The 27,727-nt window shown below is 42.7% G+C and overlaps 1 protein-coding gene and 1 long non-coding RNA gene across 2 annotated transcripts in view; one reads left to right on the top strand and one right to left on the bottom strand.

Moving 5' to 3' along the window:
- tmem72 (transmembrane protein 72) overlaps nt 1-25,127 on the bottom strand; it is a 30,140-nt gene extending 5,013 nt beyond the window's left edge. The window contains exons 1-5 of the mRNA XM_078530744.1: nt 24,843-25,127; nt 24,645-24,749; nt 4,103-4,169; nt 3,936-4,007; nt 1,605-1,753 (exon numbers count right to left, since the gene is read on the bottom strand). Of these exons, the coding sequence (XP_078386870.1) occupies nt 1,605-1,753; nt 3,936-4,007; nt 4,103-4,169; nt 24,645-24,714 (358 nt within the window). The 5' untranslated portion in view covers nt 24,715-24,749; nt 24,843-25,127. The remainder of the gene's footprint in view (nt 1-1,604; nt 1,754-3,935; nt 4,008-4,102; nt 4,170-24,644; nt 24,750-24,842) is intronic.
- Nucleotides 1,294-27,727, top strand: part of LOC144668579 (uncharacterized) — a 181,306-nt gene continuing 154,872 nt past the window's right edge. The window contains exon 1 of the long non-coding RNA XR_013573519.1: nt 1,294-1,330. This is a non-coding gene — a long non-coding RNA (uncharacterized LOC144668579). The remainder of the gene's footprint in view (nt 1,331-27,727) is intronic.

Here is a 27,727-nt window from a genome sequence, read left to right as displayed (position 1 = left end):
GACACTGATGTTGAATATAAATGGAATGCTTTTAAAAACAAAATAAAAAATCTGGCAAGTGATTATATGCTCAAAGTCAAAGAAAGGTAGTGTGATGAGAAAAGGATAGCTGACTAGCCCTGTTCGAAGGCAAACAAGATGCAAACAAAAATGTTTCTACAAACTAAAGGAATTTATAGTGGAAATATTAAGTGAGTACTTTGCAATGGTCTTCACTTGGGAAGATTATGCTTAACTGTTAGAATCACCCTATACCACTCTCTCATATTTCACAGCAATTGTTACAAATATGAAGTTTATCAGCCTGTTTTTGGACTCTCTCTTTAATTTAAGGTAAAATGGAGGAATAAAGCGGGTCATGTGAACTGCTCTGAGTTTTGCCCACCAACAAGCATAGGCAGCTTGGCTGCTATGGGGACAAGAGGGACCCAAGTCAAGAGACTTATTGAGAAGGTTGAGAAATTTGGGTAGACTGCTAGTCGCCAAGCCCCAGAGGGAGGTGCTAGGAATGTTAAGTTTTATAAATGGTTATACTTTAAACTGTCTGTTTAATTCCAAGGTAGAATGGAGTTGAGGGTCTAGAAGATAGCTAATTATAATTTCTATCTGGATACAAGGCCCATATGATACTTGTTGCCATGGAAATGGTCTTTGAGAGGGAAAGAGTCCATAGCAAGCCATTGTAATATCGGATTACAGGGTTTTCCAGCATATCCCTGGAACTCTCAGACACAAGTCAGTCTGCAGCCATCTGAGAGGCAGAGGGAAGGAGATAGAGGCAGCTAGTTTTCTACCTGAGACAGAGAAAATGCTGACCCTATTATTTTCTACACAAAATGTGGGCGGGAGCTTGCAGTCAGATTGAAGGCATTGAGTTTGTGAGGATTTAAAGGAGGCTTGAGGATTTGCCTAGCTTGGGCTGGAGGGAAGGAATCTCCAGGGTAACCTGCACAGTGAAAGCCAGTTCTAGGATTAGAAGATACTCACTTGGGAAAGGATAAAGGATGCAGGTCATCAGGAATGGAAAATAGCTTTGGCCTGGTTCCGGGAGAATGAACTATCTACTTGAGAGGCAATGTAAAGTACAATGATAGTGATGGATTTTCAGTGATTTTAAAAGTTAAATGGGAAAACTTGTCTGTGGTTTAGAATATAAGTTGCCTCCTGAATAGTGCTTAGAAGATGAACAAAAATACCTGGAAAAGCTCAGCAGTTCTGACAGCATCTGCGGAGAGGAACACAGCCCACGTCTCGAGTCTGCATGACCCTTCATCAGAATTTTGTTTTTGTTCTAGATTTCCAGCATCCGCAGTATTTTGCTTTTATCTTAGTGCTTAGAAGATGTTGCCTTGTGTTTGTTTGTTACAATAAAAGTCTTAAAACTTGAAATCTTGTTGTGTGATCCTTCCAGACAGTCACTGGAAATTCAAATATCTTTTTTAAAGTTATTGGCCTCCATGGGAATTGCAACACAAAGGCTTATTGCTGCCCACCTATTCTCTTACTAGTTAGTAAAGATGCCACATGGAACATGGGGGTGGGGGCACAAAGAACGAACCGAAAATCAACTCGCAAATTAATAAATCACTAAGCCTTTCACTCGCCTGGAATAGTTGCATGCCAGATAAGAACTGGATGCAAGAAGCAAGCCACAGACAAGAAGATGAAAGTAAGAAATTTCTGTAAACCATTGGGCCTCATCGCTTTCTTCCAGATGTTCCAAATCTTGCTGTCTCTTTTATCGAAAAACGTGCTAAAAGGACAAGAGTGACATATAGAGTTTTACGGTCCACAGTAATATTGTAATACAAGAGAGAGCAAAGAAAGCAAGTCAAACCGTTCATTTTACCTGGTGGGTTTAAGTGCACACTTTTTTTTTGTTAATGTGGTTTTTCGTTTTGAGATGTGAAAGCGGATTCTCTCCTGGACCAAGGGACAATCCAACGAGACACTGCAACCACATTATTAAAATTTCCTCTGAGAGGAGGTGCTTTTACTGGCTGCTGCTTAAACCATGGCCTTTTCCACCAAACATTTAGTGTCTGGAAAGTCAGCAGTTGTTGAGTGAGCAAAACAGAAGGAGAACAAAAGTGACTATTGACTTCATGGTGTAAATGTGTGCGCTGTTTCTCACTGTAAATGATTAATGCTAAGGATATGATTCAATGGACAAAACATCACTTTTAGATGGTGGAAATATAACTTAGAAGGCGTGTGCATATATCCGTGTGTCCGTCAGTGTGCGTTTGAGAGGCTGTGGGAAAAAATCAATGAGGATGAAAATTTTCCAGATAAAATAAAGGATGGATTTCCTGGGGGGGTTAGAAACATATAAACATAAAAAATAGAAGCAGGAGTAGATCATTTGACCCTTCAAGCCTGCTCTAAAAGTCAATATGATCATGCTGATCCTTTATCTCAACGCCGTATTCCTGTTCTCTCCCCATACCCCTTGACGCCTTCAGAGACTAGAAATCTATCAATTTCCTTCTTAAATGTATTCAGTGACTTGGCCTCCATAGCTTTCTGTGGTAGAGAATTCCACAGGTTCACCACCCTCTCAGTGAAGATGTTTCTCCTCATCTGAGTCCTAAATGACCTACCATGTACCCTGAGCTTCTTACCCCTTGTTTTAGACCCCCAGCCAGAGGAAACATCATCCTTGCATCCAGTCTGTCCATCCCTGTCAGAATTTTATACATTTCAGTAAGATCCCCTCTCATTCTTCTAAACTCCAGTGAACACAGGCCTAGTCAGCCCAATCTCTCCTCATACGACAATCCTGCCATCCCAGGAGTCTGTCTGGTGAACCGTCGCTGCACTCACTCTATGGCAAGTTTATCCTTTCTTAGGTAAGGAGACCAACACTGCACACAATATTCCAGGTGTGGTCTCACCAAGGCCCTGTACAGCTACTTTAAGATATCCTTGCTCCTGTATTCAAGTCGTCTCGCAATGAAGGCCAACATACCATTTGCCTTCTTAACTGCTTGCTGCACCTGCATGTTTGCTTTCAGTGATTGGTGTACAAGGACACCCAGGTCCCTTTGTACATCAACAATTTCCAATCTATCGCCATTTAAGTAATACTCTGCCATTCTGTTTTTTCTACCAAAGTGGATAACTTCACATCTATCCACGTTATACTGCATCTGCCATGTATTTGCCCACTCACTCAACGTGTCTAAATCGCCTTGAAGCCACTTAACACCCTCCTCATCGCTCACATTCCCACCAAGTTTTGTGTCATCAGCAAACTTGGAAATATTACATTTGGTTCCATCATCCAAATCATTGATTTTTATTGTGAGTATCTGGGGCCCAAGCACTGATCCCTGCGGTACCCCACTAGTCACCGCCTGCCACTCCGAAAAAGACCCATTTATTCCCACTCTCTGTTTCCTGTCTGCTAACCAATTCTCAATCCATGCCAGTATATTGCCCCCAATCCTATGTGCTTTAATTTTGCACATCAACCTCTTTTGTGGGACCTACTAAAAGCTTTCTGAAAATCCAAATACACCACATCCACTGGTTCTCCCTTATCAATTCTGCTAGTTACGTCCTCAAAAAACTCCAGTAGGTTTGTCAAACATGATTTCCCTTTCATAAATCCATGTTGACTTTGTCTAATCCTGTTGATATTTTCTAAGTGTCCTCCAATTGGCTGGTGTAGCTTCAGCAGAAACCTGAGTTACAGATGCGAACGGTGTTTCCATCAACTTTACACTGAATGTCAGGTGACCATTGAGAGCAAATGAGGAGATCCAGTGCAGTGTGAATTTCATTTTTCCAAGGGCGTATATTTTCCCTGGTAAGTATTTATATTCCATGATGGAGAGGTCAGCCCTGTTGTCAGCATGTAGTGTTGAGACACACAGGATTATTGCAGCAATAGGACTGTAAAGGCCACTGAAATACATATTTCTACTTACGGGCAACGTTGGACAAACACAACATCAATGAAATATGGGCCTTCCAAAATGGTGAGGACTGCTGCTGCAAATCTTAAAATGAATGGAAATAGTTAACCGAGTCAATCTTTCCTTATACAGATACAAATCTTAAACAAATGTGAGGGACCAGGTCATGTCATACTTACAGCAAGTAAGCAGCCAGTTTTCTGAACTGCCCTTGAACCGCAGTGTCTATCCCCACTCCCAGAAGCACTGTGTGTTAAATGGACAGAAGGCATGCCATTAATAATAATTTACTGCTAGTCAAACAGCTTTTCCTGTCTCTTACCAATTAAATTCAAATCGAAGCTTCATATTGCTCAGCAAAGTCAACCTTCAATTGATCATTTCAAAAGGCAGTATTCTCACACCAGAGTTGGCAGGCGACACTTTCATCACAGCTAGCACTATAAACAAAGTTGGAATTTCTTAGAATTATTGAATCATAGAATGTTTACAGCACAGAAGATGGCTATTTACCCAATGTGTCCATGCCTGCTCATTGCAAGAGCCATTGGGGATGAATCAGAGAAGCTCTTCGGGACACACTTCAAAGAAAAGACACCAAGGATGTCTTGGATGTATATTACTATTTATTCGTAACTTCTGGGTCAAAATCAAAGGATTCCTGACCTAACACAATCATGGCACCACTGTCCCCACCAGGCTTGCCGCAGTTCCAGGAGAAAGCCCACCACCTATCATTGCAGGGCAATCAGGCATTAGCAACAAACATCAGCTTTGCCAGTGCCACCTAAATCTGGTGAACAAATAAAAAATAAACCAAGGCCGGGGTTTTCCAGCCCCGTTGTGGTGGGACCTGCAGCAGGAGATTCGGCGGCCTAGCCAAAAGTCCATTGGCTGTCAATGGAGCCGGACGATCCCGGCGCTAGGCGAGGCCAGAAAATGCTGCCCTTCAAGGGTCACAAATCTGTGGATGCAATGACTTAACACATGCATCAAAACATCCTCAGTTGTCTTCAATGTTGTTACAGTGGGACAGGTTAAAGTAACATTTCTCTCTGCAACAGGTAGATGGCAGAAGCTGATCAGGGAAAGTAATTCAGAACTCCTTTCAAGACTGCGTGGATCAGAACTGTTTTGAGTATGAACCATACAAATGTATCCAAGGCCGTACGAGTGATGGTTAAATATACCTGTAGATCAAGGGCGATATCTCAAATTGTAACACTTTACCTGAGTTTAATTAACTTCGCAAAGAGCAGGGATCAAGGCTGGTCTTTGTGGTTCAGCCAATCACTGCTTAAATACACTAAGTCATTTTGGTAGTTCGATTAATCTTTTGGGTCTTTTGCAGATTTGAACAAAATATTCACAGATCATAAGCAGCCTATTCCTGAAGACCCATGCAAGTCTTCTGACATTTCCTTGTATTTTTTCCTTTGTGCCAACAGGTGTGAATGTTCATATAGGAAAGAATGCAAGTTGATGCCACATGTAGCATAGTTCTGATAGACTTATATAGTGATACCCATTTGTCGTGATGCAGGTATAATGCTAGAATTGTATTCATCAGCACCCATTTGTAGGAACTCTGAACAGTTTTAATTGGTTGTGCTGTTTTGCTTTGAGATTGACTACTTAGACAAAATATGCTCCACTCAGTGCTTTCAACTCAGTCCAAACCCAGCATTCTGAGCAGATGGTTAAGGTGCTGCTGAGTACTCAGCTTGCAGGCAATAGTAATACTTTCATCAGATTGAGATTGGCAATCTCATTGAGAACATTGATCATTCAATGAAAATTTCTAGCCAAGGCAAGGTTGTCAACAAATTACATTGGAAGCCCTTTGATGGTATCAATTGAATCTTTTACATCCTCATCTTGCATAGACCTCGGATATGGGTCACCCTTGCATATTACATGCAATTTTGGGCACACTACTACCTTCAAAAAGATAACAATATATTCTAAAGAATTCAAAGAGTGATTTTATATTATAGAACCAAATATTTTTCGCAGCTTGGAAAAGGCCATTGTGTCTCTGTTAGCTCTTTCCCAAGCTGATCCAAACGAATCCTACTGACCCCACCCCCCATCATCTCTCCTTAACCCCTTAGCTTTCTTTCTACAAATACTTATCCAATTACCTTTCAAAGAGGCAATGCTTCAACTATTCTCCGTGGAAAAGCATTCCATACTCCAGCTACCTTCTGTCTGAAGGAATTATTCTCACTCATTCAGAGACAGCTTTAAATTGAAGACCGCTCACCAACTTCCCAACCAGAGGAAATAGTCTACCCCATTCATCCTATCAACACTTTTCATAATTTAAAACTCTCAGCTAAATGCCCCCTGAACCTTCTCTACTCAAGTGGAACTCATGGCAGTATCTCAAGACCCTCCTCACAATTATCGACTCCCGCCCTTGTCTCTGTCCCTGTGATTCTAAGAAGCATGTTATCTAAATGGTGAGAGATTGTAGAGCTCTGAGATTCAGAAGGGTCTGGGTGTCCTAGTGCATGAATCACAAAAGGCTGGTATGCAGGTACAGCAAGTAATTAGGAAATCTGATAGAATGTTTTTGTTTACTGCAAGGGGAATTCAATCCAAAAGTAGGGAGGTTATGTTTCAGTTTTATTGGTGAGACCACATCTGGAGTACTGTGTACAGTATTGGTCCCCTTATTTAATGAAAGATGCGTTAGAAGCAGTTTAGAGAAGCCTTACTAAACTAATTCCAGGAATGGACAGTTGTCTATTGAGGAAAGGATGAACAGGCTAGGCTTGTATCCATTGGAGTTTACAAGTGCTGAAACCTTTAAGATCCTGAGGGGCCTTTACAGGGTGGATGTGGGAGGATGTTTCTTCTTGTGGGAGGATCTAGAACTAGGGGTCACAGTTTAAAAATATGGGGTCGCTCATTTAAGACAGAGATGAGGAGAATTTTTTTTGTCTCAGAGGGTTGTGAGTCTTTGGAACTCTCTGCTTCAAAAGGCAGTGGAAGCAGAGACTTTGGATATCTTTAAGGCAGAGATAGATAGACTTTTGATAAGCAAGGGGGTGAATGGTTATTGGGGGTAGGCAGGAATGTGCAGTTGAAGTAACAATTTGATCAGCCATGATCTTATTGAATAGCAGAACAGGCTCCAGGGGCCAAGTGGCCTACTCCTGCTCCTAATTTGAATGTTCATATTTTCATGAAGGTCTTAATTATATTTAAAAACTTGATGAATTTGGACTTACATCCAATGGAAAGGGGAATTGGGAGAAGCGTGATCCAGTTTTTAAAATTCTGAGAGACATAGATGAAGGAGATGTTTAAAAAATAGTTATTTGAGCTAGTGGCTGTTCTCAAGCCTCTGCAGATGTCAACCTTGATGTGTCCTTGAACAGGTCTGTGCATCCTGGGTTGAGTAGCATGACATTTTCTCCATTTATAAGAGAGTTGCCAAATCATCCACCTAAAGTATGCCTCTGTTAAGGAACTCAGTGTACAGGGCATTGCGGCTTCATATCCATACCCCACTACTCTTTAGTGCGTTGATCACAAGACTACCAGTGAAAGTTCAATTCACAATAAGTGGTGAATCAATTAAAAACCTTAGTATTTTAGGGGAATCGGGTAGAGCTGCAAGTTAATACTCTACTGCTTCATTACTGGAACCTGAGATTGAATAAAGTTCAGATTGATGGGATGCAAGTTGCTTCTCTCCCTTGGCTGTCTGTTGTAGCAATCTAATTCCTAATTGGCATAAAACTACTGCACAAAATTGGTAATCTCATTCAATAGAGGCCACAGCACAACTAGTGTGAAAACAGAAAGAAATCATCCTTACACAATAGGAGATGCTATTATGTGATGGATTTGTTGGAGCACGGTTACTTATCCTATACTTGACTTGTAAATGCTTGACATGGATACTATGTGCCCAACACAAGGAAGCATTCCATTTCATATTGAAATTAAGCAATGCAAAATTAACAGAGACGTTGCTTATGCATCCCACCGAGGGTTAAATCCTTTATTCTGTTCCATCCATGAATCAGTCAGATAGCAGGATAATGAAGACAGTAATTATCTAGACAGTCTGCTGATTCAGTAACAGAACTGGCGATGAGCCAGAATAATCCATTTTTATAAACTGTGCAAATCCTTCATAATAAAAGATGCCGTTCCAAAGACCATCAGATTTAGCGCTGTAACAACACAAAAATGCATGAAATGGGCCCATGGAAAGGTTCATTGAGAAACAAACATAAAAAGCAGGGTTTGAGCTTGAACCTAATGAAATCTTAGATACCCATTCCTTTCAAGCTATGTTATGCCTGGATGTGCAAGCCCTGTGTTGAGTAAGGACGAAATGGCAATCAAAGCACAAGGTGAACTATTAACAATGAACAGGTAGCAATAAGAGAAATGGCATAATGGAAAGTCTTCAAGGCATCTTATTTTTGGGGGAAGGGATTGTCATTTTAGGATTTTGTTTGGAGTTTTTGTTATCTGGTAACTCATTAAGGGAGAGGAGTGACAGATCCATGCAGAGTGACGGATCCACGCGGAGTGACTGATCCATGTGGAATGATTGTACCATTCATGTCTGCCTGAGAACTGTGCCATGAACTCTAGCCCTCATTGAAATGCTCCTGGTAACTACAGGTGTCAAACTGGCACCTTGATGACTGTTTGATAGCAGGCAGTGAGAAATCGGCCGGCTATCACAGAGTCAGCTGGCTGTGGTGAGAATATGGAATGTGCTATCATATGGAGGAATTGAGGTGAATCGCACAGCTAAATTCAAGGGGAAGCTGGTTTGTTACAATCCCCATAGAAATCGATAACTTTTTAAAATGAGATTTAAATTCCCATGGACTGACTCAAAGGATCACACAACAAGATTTCACATTTTAAGACTTTACTGTAACAAATAAACTAAAACCAACAACGACTAAACATTACTTAGTTGGCAACTAACACAGCAAGCTACAGAAAAGATACCCCCCGCTTAACTTCCTAACATGACTGAAAACCCCATGCCACATTTATACATTACACTGCACTCTCTGCAGAATTGTCGTATTTACAGGAACCACCCAAAGTTACTCCCAGCTGCCAACAGGTTTGATTTTCCCCATTTTGTGGATTCGTAACTTCCAGTGTCTGTTGGAAGTAATTTCCCTCAGTCTCCTGAGAATTCCCGAACTGACTTCCAGCAGCAAAGCTCCTTCTCACTGCCTCAACAGGGTGAATCTTGCAGTGTCCTTAAATTTCCACAGGTCTCATCTCGTTGGTTAGAGAACAAGCTCCCATCCCCATTCTGCCTTTTCCCCTGCTGTTCGCAGCATCTGCTCTTTCCCAGTCTCTCTCTCTCTCTATCTCTCTCTGTGGGGCTCTCTTTCTCTCTAACCAGGATCTATAAGTCAGTGCGTCTCCATACAGCAAAGCCAGCTGGCTCTTTCTTTGTGTTCAGGTGTGAAAGCTGGCACTTGAGTTTCAATAGGATTTGACCTGAGCCCTCAGTCCCCATGGCAACCAGGTCACACATGCTTATTGTCAGGCAGAATTAGTAGGATATCACATGTCACTCTCCATTTTATCTTGAATTAAAAGAGACAGTTTAAAATATAAGCATCTTAGAACAACATAAGAAGATAAGCACATGAGGGACAAAAAAAAACATATATAGAAAGATATGCTTACAGAGTTAGATTAATCCAAGTGAGAGGAAGTTAATGTGCAGCTTAAACACGAGTTGGGCCGAATAGCCAATTTTTGAGCTGCAAATTCTTTGTAATTATCTGCAGAAGCAGGAATTCTGGCTGAATTTTATTTCTTTAAACGTGGGACACTTAAACCAATTGCAGTGTGCCATTGTTCCCTCAGCTCAACCCATGTGGCTAACTCCCTCTGTGTGACCCACTTTCACATCAAAGAGTGTATTTAGAAAGTGAGATATCGGAGAATCGAATGTGTCTTCCTTACCGGGAATTAGTGTTTAGCAGCATTGAAGCCTAACAAAATACACATTCAGATTACAGTTTGTTCCCTGCCTCTGTGCATGTCCTAGTTTGTCAAGATTTGATTTAGATTCTACTGGTGCTTTTGCTTGTTCAGCCCACCAGAGGACACTGTGGAATGGAGTAAGAAGGGATTTTTGGCCAATTCTCTCTTTGCCGTCACTGTCAGTCCAACAGATTTGAGTTTGGCTTTGAGCTTAAATCTCTGCGTTTATTATTCTATTATTGTAGCCATCAAGCCACTAAGTTGCAAAACTTTGACATAACGGCTACGGGGGAAAAGGTGGGGGAGTGGCACTAAGTGAATTGCAGAGAGCCAACATGGCCATGATGGGCAGAAGGCCTCCTGTAACCATCCTGTGATTCTATGATACATAGGGGTGCCCTTCCCCAATTCGATCTTGTTTCCAAACTAAAGGCTATGTTTTGTGTAAATCAACCAGATGTAAGTAAACATAAAGAAGCCTTCCCCAGAATCCAAACAGCACTAATTCAGTCCATTGATGAATTAAACTAGTATGTTCCAGACAAAAGTAAAATTTGGAACAAATAAATAGAATTCAAAATATTTGTGCGTAAGGAATATCAATTTCGAGTACCTTACCTTGACATATCTTCTTGACAGCTCTGTCCTGTTAAGCCTCCATGACAAGAGAATCTGGCCCATTACTGACATCCTGATCAAGTTAAACTCTGCACTATTTATGAGAGCTTCCTATGGAGATTACATTGCAAACCAGAATGGGCTGTTGATTAACCTCCTGCTATACATTGCACACTGGACTATTTCAGCATCAAATGGATCTGCCATCACAGAACACCCCTTCTTAAATCAAACTGGACAGTTGTTCAGCCAGAGAAAACATTGACTCAGATAGGAGAAGGATCAGCAAATGTGTTGCCCATTTCATCAAATATTACCATTGGCGTGTGAGTATTCCTCAGGGGCCAGAATAGATCCATCATGTACCTGTTTGGTGTCACTGGCATTGGGACGGGTTAAATTAGGACTGAGTGGTTCTAACCTCCCCTTTCTTGATGGAGTAGGTTCAAAAGTTCCGGAGCGCAAGAAGGCTATATCCAAGTGCCTTCCTTAAATGGGAGCTATGCAAAGTTTCTGGCAAAATGGGAAGCAATGGTCTGGAATTGGACAGACAGGCTCTGGATATTCCCAGTTCAAAACTTAGCAAAGAAGCTATTCAAAAAAATAGCCCTCCTAAATGCTTAGTGAATAAATATGTTGCACAATGTGGAACCAAGGCATAAAATGTGTAGTCAGCCACTGGTGTACATTCACATCCAGGGCGCAACGTTACATATTCAAGCCCTGCGGGGATACCTGTACATGAAAGTTCCTCTGAAGTGAGATGTCCTTCAGCCAATAGAACATACTCAGTGATCACAAGCTTTCTCCCTTGTGAAGCTGCAGGGCATAGATGGATCATTAGACGAGCTGTCTGTTTTTCACTGGGGCTTGCTGAGAGTTTGGAACATGGTTTCCTCCAACAGGAACTCTCACCCCCACCCACCCCCAAGTCAGAGGTAGCAGCCATTTGTATGAACTGTTCCATCATAACCCCCATCTCAGTCAGTGTGGTCAGCTTTGTCACTGTCAGGGAGGAGGACACTTGCTGTGGAAATCACTGGAACTGGATGGTGCCAGACAGTGCTAGATGTCACCAGAGGCATTTGTTACAGGAATGTCCTGGTGGTACATCCATATTGTGGCCTTAAATTCCTGCACCACTGGAATGGAAAGTGTTACATAGAGGTGGCCTCAAATATCGCGTTGAGCCATTTTGCAGATACCCAGAGTTTGGGTCTATACTGTAGCCCAAACAAGGATGTTTCTCACATTTATGTCCTGTTTGATAGTTTGCAGCTCCTATTCCGCTGATTAAAGGGGCTGCTGCTCCCTTTTTGACTAATAATGCTACTCCTGGTGAGTAAAGAGGTGAGCAGATTGGAGGACCGCCTCATGGTTATGCCCCTGGACTGGCCGAAAAGTGCCACTCGTGGGTCCAGGGTGCACAGGAACTGTGTGGGCAGGGTTGGTCTGACTGCTAGCCACACATCCGTGGACTTGAGTGCACTGAACAGGCTTTGGAGAGGGATCTCACAGCGCTTGTCAGTTTGCATGAGAGGTTCCATGACTGGTGGGCACCACAGGATGTTCCTTGCATTAATAGGCAATCCTGGTTAGGATTCAAAATTTTTTTCGTCGTTATTTCCTCACATCTGTTTGGGTGAACCATTTGTATATTAGTGGTGATCTCCTATGGGGCCATTTGCAGCGTTGGTTTTGTCCTGGTGGCACTAAGTTTGCCCTATGTCACTCTATTGGTGCAAAACAAAAAATAACAATCAGCTAAGGGTCTTTCTCCTCATGAATGTGTGTCTACTTGGACCTCAGATGAGGATAGAATATACAGAGAGAAAATAGGAGCAGGAGTAGGCCATTCGGCCCTTCAAGCCTGTTCTGCCATTCATTATGATCATGGCTGATCATCCAACTCAATAGCTTGCTCCCACTTTCTCCCCATACCCTTTGATCCCTTTCGCCCCAAGAGCTATATCCAACTCCTTCTTCAAAACATACAATGTTTTGGCCCCAGCTACTTTCTGTGGTAGCGAATTCCACAGGCTCACCACTCTCTGGGTGAAGAAATTTCTCCTCATCTCAGTCCCTAAATGGTCTACCCCATATCCTCAGATTATGACCCCTGGTTCTGGACTCCCCCCACCATCGGGAACATCCTTCCTGCATCTACACTGTCTAGTCCTGTTAGAATTTTATAGGTTTCTTCTCATTATTCTGAACTCCAGCAAATATAATCCTAACCGACTCAATCTCTCCTCATATGTCAGCCCCGCCATCCCAGGAATCAGCCTGGTAAACCTTCGCTGCACTCCCTCTATAGCAAGAACACCCTTCCTCAGATAAGGAGACCAAAACTGCACACAATATTCCAGATGTGGTCTCACCAAGGCCCTGTATAATTGCAGCAAGACATCCCTGCTCCTGTACTCAAATACTCTGGTTATGAAGGCCAACATCCACATCCAATATATGGGCTAGCTGTGATGCTCCCATGGCTAGGTAGTTAACTAATGGAGAATGGTGACAAGTGAGATCGATGAGGGCTGTTGGTAACTGTTCTATTAGGATATAGTTTAACATCTTCAATAAAGCAGGTAAAAGAAAGATACCAACTTTCCATGAACTCCTATCATATAATTTTCCAACAATGTCCACAACTTGTTTTAGGTCTGTTTATACCTATTGAGCATTTTTTTAACATTGCTAATTTTTGTTAAAAATAGCAGCAGCAACTTTGCAGTATTTTGCACCAGAGTTATTGTTTAGTCAAAGGAAGGGAGGAACCCAGAGAGCTTTCCAAGGTGGGACTTGGAATGCCTCTGACCTATTGATTTGTACAGGGATGTTATGGTTCTTATGAACATTATGTGCCTCTTGCATTCTGTGACTGGGAAAAGACCTGAAGGGTCTTAAACAGGTACTTTTGTTAGTCTTTGCTCTTATGATGGTAATATTAAATATTCATGTTTTGTCTGCAATATCCATAATCAATAGCAACTCTGCTAGCCAACTTCTCTGTTTTTTTGCCATCTACAGCAAACTCTTGACTGTTTTGCCATCCAATCCTCCTGGCCTGCCATCATGCTGACAGATGCTGTTAATATCACCGGGAAGAGAGGCCTGCATTTATATTGCATCTTTCACATTCCTAGGATATGCATTAGTGCACAGTCAGTAACTTTTTGAAGTGCAGGCCAGAATTTTGACCTCGGTGGGCGGGCGGGCCCCACCGGCTCGGCGGCGGTGGGCAGTCGAACTCCGCTGCTGAAATGGGGCCAGCTGCCATTTTACGTGGGCGGGCCAATTAAGGCCCACCCAGCGGCCTGCCCGACAGGAAGCGCTATGCACTTCCTGTGCGGGGGGTGGAGGGAATCCCCATCTGTCAGAGTGCGCACTTTCACGTATGTGCACTGCTCCCTGAGGCTAAGTGCTGTCTTAGGGAGAGTGCTGAATGTTTAAAAAACTTTAAAAATAGAGAAATAAAAACATTATTAACAAGTCCACCTCATGTGACACTGTCACACGAGATGGGACATGTCAATAAATATGAGTGAAACTCTAATAAACTTTTTTAAAAACTGAGATGAAATCTCATCCCGCCAGTGGATGAGGTTTTATCTTCTTTCAGAAGCCCGCTGGGGCTCCTGGCCTGCCCACCAGCCTTAAGGTTGGACGGGCAGGTCTTTCAATGAGCTTAATGATCCTGTCAATGGCCTCAGTTGGCCATTGACAGGTCGGCTGATTTCGCTGTCCGCCCGCCTTCCTAAAAATTTAAATGGACCAGGATGAAGTCGGGGGTTCCTCCTGACATCATCCTGTGTCATTTTCCTGTCGGCGAGCGGGCCCCGCCCCCAAATCACCGACGGGAAAATTCTGGCCGCAGTCAATGTTGTTTTGCGGGAAACAGCCAATTTGCATACAAAGAACAATGAGAATGATGCCCAGATAATATGTTTTGGTGGTGTTGGTTGGGGCATGAATGTTGACCATTATATTGGGAGATTTCTCTGCTCTAAGGGCCATAGGATCTTTACATCCACCTGAAAAGGCAAACAGGACCTTGGTTTAATGCTTTATTAGAAAATTCCACACCTGCAATGCAACATTCCCTCACTGCTGCATTGAAATGGCAGCTTATATTATGCACTGGCATCCTGAAGTGAAACTTAATCCACAACTGCTTCTGGTTCAGTGGTGAGAGTGCTACCACTGATCGAAGTTGATGCTTCAAGGTGTGGAATGAAGACTGTGCCTGTCGGGCGTTATTCCTCATCTTCAGCAAATGACCATCAGAAGCTGGGGAAATGCAAACCCTCTGAGATATCCAATCGTATACTTTAGTGAACACCGGGATTAGTATGTGAGCCTCCTTATCGAGGTTACAACACAGTGAGGGCGAAATTCGCCTTCAGCAATGAAGTCAATGGAATAAGAAAGTTGAGTGTGGTGGAAAAATTCGCTACCGATTCACTGTCACTCGACTCATGCTTTCGCTGAAGACCATCTTCAACCCCAATAGGTTTGAAGGCTCAGTCTACTTTTCCATAAACTTGACTTGTGCGCCCTTGAATTTAGCAGGTTGATCTAATTGAAGTATTTGAAATGATTAAGAGATTCGATAGGGTGCATCCAGAGAAATTCGTTCCTCTGATGGGCCTGGGAGAGGTGGTCATAATCTGAAAATTAAAGCCAAGCCCTTTGGGAGTGAAATCAGGAAGCACTTTTTCAGACAAAGGAGAGTGGAAATATGGGTACCCTCACTAAAGGGGAGGGTTTAAATCGTGGCGTAGTGGTAATGTTACTGGACTAGTATGCCAGAGGACCAGGCTAATGCCCTGGGGACATGGGTTCAAATCCCACCATGGCAGTTGGTGGAATTTGAATTCAATTAATAAAATCTGGAATTGAAAAGCTAGTCTCAGTATTGGTGACCATGAAAGTCTTAAAGGAGGAGAGAGAGAGACAAGCCAATTGTCGTAAAAATCCATCTGGTTCACTAATGTCCCCTAGGGAAGGAAATCTGCCATCCTTACCTGGTCTGGTCTCCATGTGACTCCAGACCCACAGTAATGCAGTTGACTCTTAACTGCCCCCGGAAGTGGCCTTGCAAGCCATTCAGTTCAAGGGCAATTAGGGATGGGCAACAAATGCTGGCCTTGCCAGCGATGTCCTCATCCCATGAAAATAATTTTAAAAAAGGAAGTGGATGCTGAATTAGTTGAAATTATCCATACCGAGACTGATCGACTTTTGTCAGTTGCCAGTTTCAAGGCATATGGAGCTAAGGCAGGTAATTGAAGCTGAGGTGAGATATTATCAAATTGAATCTAATTGCAGGCTCAAGGGGCAGATTGGCTTTCCCCTGTTTCTTTGTCAAAGGGATTTCATTGCCTCTCTTGGCATATTTGTCACCTTTTTTCTCAAATGACCAATCTGTGTTTTAAAAAGCATTTTTTTAAAGAGAAGGTCCTGAGATCTCTTTAACTATTTCTGCAAGTGGTTCAGCAGCTATCTTGATTTCCCTGGATTCTTTTGGATATTTTTCACTTCTTAGCGTCTTATTCCGCCAACTTTTTATTTTTGCACTTCAAGCTAACCAAGAGGGAATCACTCCGACCGAGTTCACCTCACGTTTAGGAAGCTGATTCACACTGGGCTCGGAATATTTCCTTCTTATTTCCTGGCATTCAAACTGCTCTAAAACCTGTAGACTTTATTTTGTCATTACATAAGTTTCTTATATTTCCATGTCTCTCTCTCCTCCTTTAAGACACTTCTTAAAACCTACCCCTTTGTCCAAACCTTTGGTCATCTGACCTAAGATCTCATTACATGGTTTGGTGTCATGCTTTGTTTTTATAATGCTCCTGTGAAGCGCCTTTGAATGCTTTACTATGCTAAAGGTGCTATATAAATGCAAGTATTTATTGCATCATGAGTGTAGGATTACACAACAATGAAAAAATATTCCATTCAATATCTCTAACTGAAATGCATAATTATTTATACTTCAGTTTCCATTTTTATCTGCCTTAGTATCATTGTCCCAGTCATGCCCTCACACCGCTCTGCACTTTAGCACCTGAAGCATAAAAGACTGCATTTATATTGCAGCCTGGGATCTTCTTTGGGTGTGAATGCTCCAGCTCCTGAGGGTTTCACTGTGACAGCTCTAGTGTGGATCTGCTTCAAGGTCATTGCCCTCATCTTCAACAGAAACCATTGCTCATAGCTTCATATGACACAGATAGAGACCAATCAGTCCATTGTGCCTGTGCCGTCAGCTATGCCATTAGTCCCACTTCCCTGCTCCCTCCCCATAGCCCTGCAAATATTTCCTTTTTAAGTATATACCCAATTCCCTTTTGAAATTTACCACTGAATCCGCTTCCATCATTCTTTAAGGCCATGCATTCTAGATCATAACAACTTCCTGTGTAAAAAAAAGTCTTTTCATCTCCCCTCCTTGATTCGGAATCAATTAGGATAAACCATTTCACGCTATCTTTAGCTTATAATCTGTGACCTATCTTAATTTTTTTATAATGACATTTGACTTGGAATCCTGAAGTTAAATAGTAACTTAATTTCCTCTTGTGTTCTAAACAGTCAGAGTTCATTTCAAGATAGCCAAAAACATTTGACCATGAGCTTTGCCCAGAAGGCCCGAGTGGGTTGATGTAGGTTCTGAGTTTTAGGGGACCCATGATTCAGTCCCACGGAAGGTGAAGCAAATTTTACATTTGGTTTGTTCCTTTTTTTTTTGGGTTGTTTTCTGTGACTTTTCATTCGACCTCTGCTTAAGCCCTGATAATGTATATATAGTGGTGCACATAGGAGGTCCCAAAACAGATCTTTGCACAAAACATTATCTACATCTACTGACCTGAAAACATCCACTTAATCCTACACTGAGATTCTTGCAATTCACAGAATCACAGAATCATACAGTGCAGAAGAGGTTCTTCGGCCCATCGAGTCTGCATTTACTTGAACCTTAAGACTACATTTCCCTAACATAACGTGCAGCTCCTCCAGGCTGCCCCCAAAACCGTCATGTGGGACTTAGTGTAATACATACTGCAGGTGCAGAACCCATCTCTTCATCACCCTCTCAGGCTGACCTCAGCATGGGCAATATCTGCTGGCCCTCCCAGCAAAGGACACACGCCGTCAATGGTTCACTGCAGTCACTACACTCAGACTTGGGGTGGGGGGGGGCAGCAGCAGGGGGATAAGTCGACCTGCTGGGTTAAGTGACCAATGCCAACATTGCCCTCACCCTGCCAGAGCACAGCAAGTCATTAAAGCACTTGCGACACTGGATCCAGGTGCGCCGCACCACGTCGCGGGAGCTCACCAACTCCGCCACCTCCTCCCAGGCACGTTTCGTCATGTAGCAGGGCCTCCTCCTCCCGCCCTGGGGAACCAGCACCTCCCACCGTGCTTCCACCTCCTCGAGGAGGGCAGCAAGGGAGTCATCCGAGAAACAAGGTGTGCACTGGCCTCCCGCCCTACCCTCCGGCTTGGCCTGTCCCGCTGCCCTACCCTCCAGCTTGGTTTGCTCACCAGAAGCCCTCTGATAAACAGGCCGCTGGGTCGCTATTGGACCAGGCGGACAATGCACTCCCGCCGCAGCCTGCCCACTCCCGCTATGCTCGGGAGTCGGGCATTATGCTAGGTGGGCCTTAACTGTCCCGCCTGCATAAAATGATGGCGCGGACCTGGTCTCGGACAGCGATCGGGTCTGTGCCCGCTCTTGCTCTGCCCCCACCCGCCAAACAGAAAATTCAGCCCATGATATTCACTTAAGTCTAGCACCACTTCGCAGTGTAACAATAGAGTGTGTTACGTCTCTTTGGTACTAATTACCTTTTTTTCCAATTGCATGACTCAACACTAGTTTAATTAATTACTTTCCTTAACTCTTTCCTGGCCAAACTTATTAAACAGGGAAAGTGGCCATTTGTACTGATAGTATAACATTGTATATAACACTGTAATTGGTATTTTACATGAGATTGTATACACCTAATGCAGCATAATAGATGGAGCTGACACAATATGAATGGAGGGCAGCCAGTTCCATTTGCAGTGTGACTCAGATCCTCTCTTGGGCTGGTAATGTGTCAAACACGTGTCCTTCAGTTTCCTCTGTCGTATGGAAAGGCAGCTAATTCAGACAAAACTTAAAATATACCAAGAATTAAGGTGCCGTGCTGTTTAAAGTACTTTACCCCAAAAAATATCGGCATTATTTTACTGTTCTAACACTCTGAAAGTTTCCACGTTGATTCAGATCCTTTCCCCCACCAGATATTTAAAGAATTTCCAGGATATTCAATGAGTGCACAATTCTGTTGAATGACATTGGCCAGGAAAGAGTTAAAGAAAGTAATTAACCTGTGGAGCACTAGAGAAATCTCATGCAAACACTTATTGTGAATAATGGATGACTGCGTTGCAGGATTGTAATCCAATAGCAAGAAACTCAACTGACACCATAAACAAGGAGAGCAAAGTTTAAATTGCTTGTAAAATGTATTTGGACCCTGAGATTACATTAGAGCCTCTAACCGATCATGAATTTGATCTTCAAAAACATTTATTTACTCATCCTTTGTACCATTTATTGCCAGAGGGGACAATTAGCGGGAGGTGGAATGTTGATGACGATGACTCTTGTAAAACAAAGGGCTAATTCAGAATCAAATCTGCATTGAGATGCTAGGCCTGGCTGATCCAATAATAACCATATTAAACATGATAAAAATGACAAATCAGTGATTGAAATTCTTCTGTACAATATTTCAACAAAGCTTTTGATTGGGTGAACTTAGTGAACTCGGGGAATTCAACGCATTAGAGTGTTTTATCCAAATATAAATCCTTAAAGTAAACATCATTATCTTTTTATAATTGTGTACACTGTACCACCTGCGGTTTGTAAGTGTATGTGAGGGACTTCTCAGCTTTGGGAACGTTAAACCATCAACGCACTGGAAGTAACATTCAGTGATTTTCCATATTACAGAATTATCTGGGATGACTGAACTTTGTGAACTGGTTTTGGCCTCACAATGGATTACCAGAATTCAAATCACTCAGAAATACTCTCTACTTTACCGGAGGAAACTTGATCTGCTCAAAAGTTGAATACAATTTCCAATTTCTGGAACAACTCACCTAACAGCTCTTTTCCACTTCTGGATCAGAGCCAAGGAGAAGCTTGTTGTTAGATACACAACCTATCGCTCATGCACGTCGAGCAACCAACTTCTCTGCCGCATTCTACCTTGTTTCTCATTAATTTGCGGACACAGCTATGGGCACCGATCCTCTGAATGTTATCTGTGCCTCATTGGCCTGAATCTTCTGGTCGTGTGTCCCGATGTCACCACGCGTCATTCCGATCCTCAGGGTGTGCGCTGGAGTTGGCTGCACGCCCGCCGAACTGTCAAAGGCTTGTTAAGGCCATTTAAAAACCAACTGAAATCATTAACAGGGCTGCCCGTCCAACCTTTACGTTGGCGGGGGGGCAGGCGAAGAGCCCAGACGGCCTTCGCATTTTTCATGGAACCTCATCCACGGGCGGGGTGAGGTTTCATGAGGGCTTTATAAATTAGATTAAATTTTTTATTGAAATACTTTAGAATGTCCCAGCTCTTGTGACACTGTCACATGAGGGGACGTGTCTGAATAATTTTTTTATTCTTTTTGTTCCGTTTTTCATAATGAAATTAATCTCCCTGAGACAGCTCTGTGCCTCAGGGAGGTTCCTGCGCTCTTTCGTGTACGAGTGAAAGAGCGCCAGGCCCCGACTCTCCCTCCTCCCCCCGCCCACACAGGGAGCGCTCAGCGCTTCTGGGTGTGTGTCATGCTGGGTGGGCCTTAATTGGCCCAGCCACGTAAAATGGTGGCACGAAACCGATTGTGGGCTGCGCGCACACTCCCGCCGAGCCCATATGACAGGGAGAAAATTCTCCCCATGAGGTCACTACTACACCTGCCCCTTGTCCCTGCAGCTGAACTGTGTTGAAATCCAGACTCATCGCACTGTGTTCTATTTCAACTCATTCCTTTTCAGGAGCTCAGAACTGTGGAACTCCTTAAACTTAAATTTGGTATCACCCAATCTCTTCTTGGTTATACCCACCATCATGATTCCTTCACCCTCAGTGATGTTCTGCATTATGGAATTTGGCCCATTATTTCTCAAAAAAAACACCAAGCTGCAGGATCTTTGGCCTTTAGTCTTTTTACATCTCAAGTAAGATGTAGAAAGGGTGGAGAGCTAGCCTACACTATAAGCAAGTAAAAATTATGCTCATTTCTTGCCACATAAGTAAATGACCCAAATAAGTTAAATAAGAACACAGCCCATTTACAATCTGCACGCACTGTATTCAGACTATCTGACTGAACCATTTTGGTCTGTTTGCTCTGCTGAATAAGCACTTTATTTTAACCAAAGCTCCATGTTTTACAGATCAAACAAATGAGTTTTACTGGACTAAATAACAATGACCATTTGCTACACCGCTATTCAACTACAAGAGGTGGTGGAGTAGTCATGTCACTAAACTAGTAATCCTGAGACCCAGCCTAATTATCTGGGGGCATGAGTTCAAATCCCACCATGGCAGCTAATGGAATTTAAATTCAATTAATAAACCTGGAATTGAGAGCTAGTCTCACTAATGATGACCATGGCAACTTTTTTTAAAACTTGTTCCTGGGATGTGGGCATCACTGGTTAAGACAGCATTTATTCAGAGGGCATTTTAAAAGTCAACCATATTGCTGTGGGTCTGGAGTCACATGTAGGCCAGACCAGGTAAGGACAACAGATTTCCTTGCCGAAAGGACATTAGTGAACCAGATGGGTTTTCACAACAATAGGCAATAGTTTCATGGTCATCATCCGACTTTTAATTCCAGGTTTTTTTTTTATTGAATTCAAATTTCACCATCTGCCTTGGTGGGACTCGAACCTAGGTCCAGTGACAACGCCACTTTGCCACCGTCTTCCTCACTGATTGTCATAAATCTGGTTTACTATTGCCCCCTTTAGAGAAGGAAATCTGCTATCCTCATGTGGTTGACTCTTAACTGCCCTCTGAAATGGCCTAGCAAGCCACTCAGCCCAAGGGCAATTAGGGGTGGGCAACAAATGCTGGCCTTGCCAGTGACGCCCACACCCCATGAAAGAATAAAGAAAAAAAATTCGCTACAACGTGCTCCTGCTTCTTACTCTGACCTAAAGCAGTGATCTGCAATTCCACAAACATCCCGGCATCCTCAATCACCGAGGTTTTCAAACAGGGGCAGTAGAATCAAGGGAATCTCCCAGATATTCATAAGGCCATCGGATTTCTGGCCATATGTTTCTGATTTCTACTCTTCCCACCTTATCCTCCCACTTAGTTTACTTCTGTTGCTGCAAAATAATTTCAGTGTCTATGATGGATTGGGAAACGTTACTTAAAGGGATGACGGTGGATAAGCAATGGCAAACATTCAAAGAGCACATGGGTGAACTGCAGCAATTGTTTATTCCTGTCTGCCGCAAAATTAAAACAGGAAAGGTGGCCAAACAATGGCTTACAAGGGAAATTAGGGATAGTATTAGATCCAAGGAAGAGGCATACAAATTGGTCAGAAAAAACAACAGACCTGAGGATTCGGAGCAGTTGAGAATTCAGCAAAGGAGGACCAAGGGATTGATTAAGAAGGGGAAAATAGAGTACGAGAGTAAGCTTACGGGAAACATAAAAACTGACTGTAAACGTTTCTATAGGTACGTGAAGAGAAAAAGATTGGTGAAGACAAATGTAGGTCTCTTACAGTCCGAAACAGGGGAATTTATAATGGGGAACAAAGAAATGGCTGACCAACTGAATACAGACTTTAGTTCTAGTCTTCACAAAGGAGGACACAAATAACATACCAGAAATGCTATGAGAACAGAAGGTTTAGTGACAGGGAGGAACTGAAAGAATCAGTATTAGTAGGGAAATGGTGTTGGGGAAATTAATGGGATTGAAGGCCGATAAATCCCCAGAGTTTGATAATCTACGTCCCAGAGTACTTAAGAAAGTGGCCTTGGAAATTGTAGAGGCATTGGTGGTCATCTTCCGAGATTCTATAGACTCTGGAACAGTTCCTACAGATTGGAGGGTAGCTAATGTTACCCCACTATTTGAAAAGGGAGATAGAGAGAAAACAGGGAATTATAGACCAGTCAGCCTGACGTCGGTAGTGGGGAAAATGCTAGAGTCCATTATAAAACATTTAATAGCTGACCACTTAGAAAACAGTGGCAGAATCGGACAGAGTCAGCATGGATTTACAAAAGGGGAATCATGCTTGACAAATCTACTGGAATTTTTTGAGGATGTAACTAGTAGAGTTGATGAGGGGGAGCCAGTGGATGTGGTTTATTTGGGCTTTCAGAAGGCTTTTGACAAAGTCCTACATAAGAGATTAGCGTGTAAAATTAAAGTGCATGGGATTGGGGGTAGCGTATTGAGATGGATAGAAAACTGGTTGGCAGACAGGAAATAAAGAGACGGGATAAACGGGTCTTTTTCCAAATGGCAGGCAGTGCCTAGTGGGGTACTGCAGGGATCAGTGCTGGGACCCCAGCTATTCACAATGTTTATTAATGATTTAGATGAGGGAACTAAATGTAATATCTCCAAATTTGCAGATGACACAAAGCTGGGTGGGAGGGTGAGCTGTGAGGAGGATACAGAGATGCTTCAGTGTGATTTGGACAAGCTGAGTGAGTGGGCAAATGCATGGCAGATGCAGTATAACGTGGATAAATGTGAGGTTATCCACTTTGGTAGCAAAAACAGGAAGGCAGATTATTATCTAAATGGCTATAAATTGAGAGAGGGGAATGTGCAACGAGATCTGCGTGTCCTTGTACACCAGTCGCTGAAGGTAAGCATGCAGGTGCAGCAGGTGGTAAAGAAGGAAAATGGTATGTTGGCCTTCATAGTGAGAGGATTCGAGTACAGGAACAAGGATGTCTTGCTGCAATTATATAGGGCCTTGGTGAGACCACACCTGGAATATTGTGTGCAGTTTTGGTCTCCTTATCTGAGGAAGGATGTTCTTGCTATAGAGGGAGTGCAGTGAAGGATAACCAGGCTGATTCCTGGGATGGCGGGACTGACATATGAGAAGAGATTGAGTCAGTTAGGATTATATTCACTGGAGTTCAGAAGAATGAGGGGGGGGATCTCATAGAAACCTATAAAATTCTAACAGGACTAGACAGGGTAGATGCAGGAAGGATGTTCCCAATGGTGAGGGAGTCCAGAACCAGGGGTCACAGTCTGAGGATACGGGGGAGACCATTTAGGACTGAGATGAGGAGAAATTTCTTCACCCAGAGTGGTGAGCCTGTGGAATTTGCTACCACAGAAAGTATCTGAGGCCAAAACATTGTATGTTTTCAAGAAGGAGTTAGATATAGCTCCCGGGGCGAAAGGGATCAAAGGGTATGGGGAGAAAGTGGGAGCAGGTTATTGAGTTAGATGATCAGCCATGATCATAATGAATGGCGGAGCAGGCTTGAAGGGCCAAATGGCCTACTCCTGCTCCTAGTTTCCATGTTTCTATGTTTCTATAGCAAGCTTTTCCTTTGGGTAGCTGGAATTCCTTGCTAAAAGTCAGGTTCAAGAACATTTCAACATTTATAGTAGGTCCCAATGGAGCAAGTTCATATTTGCAAGGCGAGGATGGGGGTGGATTGGTAGGGGGGGGTCCCACTCAAAATTGTCTCTGTTGAAACCCCACTCCTGTTTTCAACATATTAATAATTTTACATACAACAACAAAGTAGAGAGTTTTAAAACTGACAGTCAGTTAAGAGTCATCAGCACAAATAGAACCATATTTCAATATAGTTCAGAATTCCCATTAAACATTGTGCAACTCTGAGATCGACCATTTCAGCAAAAACTCTTGAAGAATGAGAAATGCATTACTCAGTTAATGGGGGATGTCTGAGGTCCAGCCGAGGCTCAGCAGAAGAGTGGTACGCTATAGTAATTGGTGGCTGGCACCCGTGCAGTTTGGGTCTACTGTACATACCTGCAGCAGTTACAATCCCAAGGATTCTGCAAATGCGGTCTAGCACTGCCCAAAATCTTGTCACAGCCATTCGGATCAATATCTTTCCAATTGCTCCAGGAATCTCTTAAAAATCGAACAGATATATTATTCTTCAGGTAGCTATAGCTACATGACTGGCAGACACCTCCACAGAAAGTTTATAAGAATGCCATTCACCTTTGAAAGCAGATTTCCTCTCCAAGATTTTCTGATTGACAGATTCTGACTTGGTCCCCTGCTTCTCCACACACACTTCGTGTTTTGCAAACAAGACTTCAGGGGTTTACCCATCAGACTGTGGATTTTACCACCCCTAACCAGTTAATGCAGCTTCAACCTACTCCAAGGTTACAGCAACTACAATTTACTGTCGTTCCTGAAATCCAATTTGTTTAATCATTACCCAAAAACATTGTACAAGTTGGGTTAATGGTTCCCTGCAGCAAATCACCTCCCCCTCGCACACTCAGACCACAGCCGGGTGAATAAAATCTTTCAGCAATTGTTGACCAGGTTTTCAAAGATTAAAGTCTCGAGTCAGGATCACAAGAGGATTTATGCACAGAACAATCCCCTCAGTTATTTCATGTTTTGGGTTTTGTGACATGGAAGCCGGAAGTTGGTAGAGTTTGTCTCTCAGAAATGCTTCTGACAATAACTCTAAATCGGTTTCACCCTCTATTTTTACTTGTTCTCACCCTCCAGTTTTACTCATTCTTTTGCGCAGACCTGTGTCGCTTGGTGTAACTTCATTGATTTGATATTTGAAATGGTGCACCAGCCCATCAGTCTGTCACCGCATTTGGCCTTGGAGGATGTTGATTCTTTCCCTGCCATTGTGATTCTTTACATGGTCGATAAGTGGTTGTTTTCAAATTGATGGGAGCTGGAAGGATCAGGAAAACAATGTGCGGCAACATAGACCAAGCTTAGACGGAACAGCAGAAGTTCAGTGGAGATCTGGCTGGTAGTATTGATGACACAGTAAAGGACAAGTGGGTTGAAGGCTAGGGATAAATGAAGGGTCATTTATCAGGCCAAAAGCTTTACTGACAGGAACAGTTATGTCCTGGGTGGATTTGGGCCATAAGAGAGTTAAATGATGTTGAAGTACTTGGCAAGGAGGAGGACACCAAACTTTTCAGAGACAGCTGTTAACAATAGATGAAAGATGCAAGTTCCATTTAGGGTCAGCAAGATAGCGTGGCCAAGAATGTCAACGGATTAAGGGAGGGAATTAAGCCAAGCTGTTTGTTAGATTTTTTGTGATATGAGAAAAACAGTACTTTACAAGTCAACAAGGCTTGCTAGGCCCCTTTGACTGCATTGGAGGAGCTGTGATTCAGTGAAGTGTTCCTAAGAAGAGCCACATTGGACTCGAAATGTTAACTCTGTTTCTCTCTCCACAGATCATAAGACTTTAAGGCATAGGGGCTGAAATAGGCCATTCAGCCCATCAAGTCTGTTCCACCATTCAATGAGATCATGGGGCTGCCAGACCTGCTGGTTTTAATTTTAAGATCTCCAGCATCTGCAGTATTTGACTTTCAAAGAAGTGTTCTTTTGTCTTGGAGAAAGCACAGTTCCCGGTATGTGGTGCATTTGAATTGGATAAAATGTACAGAGTCACAGTTCATAACCTGTCCAGGCAGACATGTTCAATTAAAAGAACAGGAATCACATAAATTAGTAGCAAAGTGTTCTCTGCCCCTTATTGGGCTTCACCTTCTACTTATGCCATTGTTTCACGATAGCATGAAAATAAAGGGCTCCTTCGCAGCAGAAGTTTACCTGGATAAAAAATTGTGCTGCTTCAATGGCTAAGTCGGCTGATGTTTTATGTGGTGTGTTACTTCGCCAAACAGTTAAAGAAGGCACCAGGCATTAGGTTGAATGAGCTGATTTCAGATGGGATCAGTAGACTTCCCACTTGTTCTTGCCATTCAATGACTCCAACAGGAAAGTGTGTACCTATAGATGCTGGGTGAGGACAGGGGCAGCTTTGGTGCCCTTTGTAGCTAAGTAGCCTACCAACATTCACCATCGTGGTTGAAGTGAAGAATCCCTCACTTGGATGAAGCACTGTGGAGAAGGCCAATGGATCCAGACTAAAATTTGATTCAAAGGCTTCATGGGGTGGGGGTGGGGTAGAGAACTTCAACCTAAAATGGCAACTTTTTTATTAATGATAGACTAACGGTGGACTTCAGGGAATAGAGAAGGCCAAGGTTCTTGCTCATTTTGGTCGATGGTTCCCTAGAGCCAAAGCTTTTAATTCAGAAAAATGTTCAGCTCCTCTGTATTGATTCTTAGTATCTCAATTTCCTATTAATTACCCTTTAATGGATAGATCCTTCTTTACCTCATATTTCAAAGCTTCATATTTTCACATTTGGTTAGCATTTTACAACCAGGGTAATGATAAGCCAAATGTGCGTAATCCAACGTGCAAAAATTGAAGGATGCATAACGTTTGAGGAACAGAATGGAGGGGAAAGGGAAAGTTTACCATCTTCCTGACTGGGGTGGAATTTTCCCCACATTAATAATGCATGAAGGGAAAACTAGACTGGAACACTCAGCCTGCCAACACAACAAATACTGTGCACCATCTAGGTTACCTAAGGCATTGTAACCTTGTAAGCACAAGTGAAAGGCAGAATAACAACATCAAATCCCTCTTTCTCATTCATTGTGCATGAATATTCGGTGAGTACGTGCCAAATAGCTTGTGCACAAAGACAATTTGCCTAAAGAGTAGAATGTGCCAATAAAGTTGTGAATTATTCATTAGTGTATTCAGGTGGGTGAAGAGCAATGTGCGTAAGGACATTTTCACAACTTGTCCGCTTACTGGATAGCATGAACATTAGAATATTTTACTGTTGGTTTGTTATCATTTGTTATATTGTGGTTCTACTAGAACCGATTAAGAATGGAGATTGAAAAATGTATTCTCAGGTGCTTTTCTTGCAGCTTGCATCAGCCTCCTTCCCTCGAACCTTGTGTATTCCTCCATAAGCAATCCTCATCAATGGGAACTGATTACATAGATTTACAGC

The sequence above is a fragment of the Cetorhinus maximus genome, chromosome 27, assembly GCF_964194155.1.
Source record: "Cetorhinus maximus chromosome 27, sCetMax3.hap1.1, whole genome shotgun sequence".
In the NCBI taxonomy this organism is placed as follows: domain Eukaryota; kingdom Metazoa; phylum Chordata; class Chondrichthyes; order Lamniformes; family Cetorhinidae; genus Cetorhinus; species Cetorhinus maximus.
The sequence above is the reverse complement of the archived record's forward strand: the minus strand, read 5'-3'. Positions and strand labels throughout refer to the sequence as shown.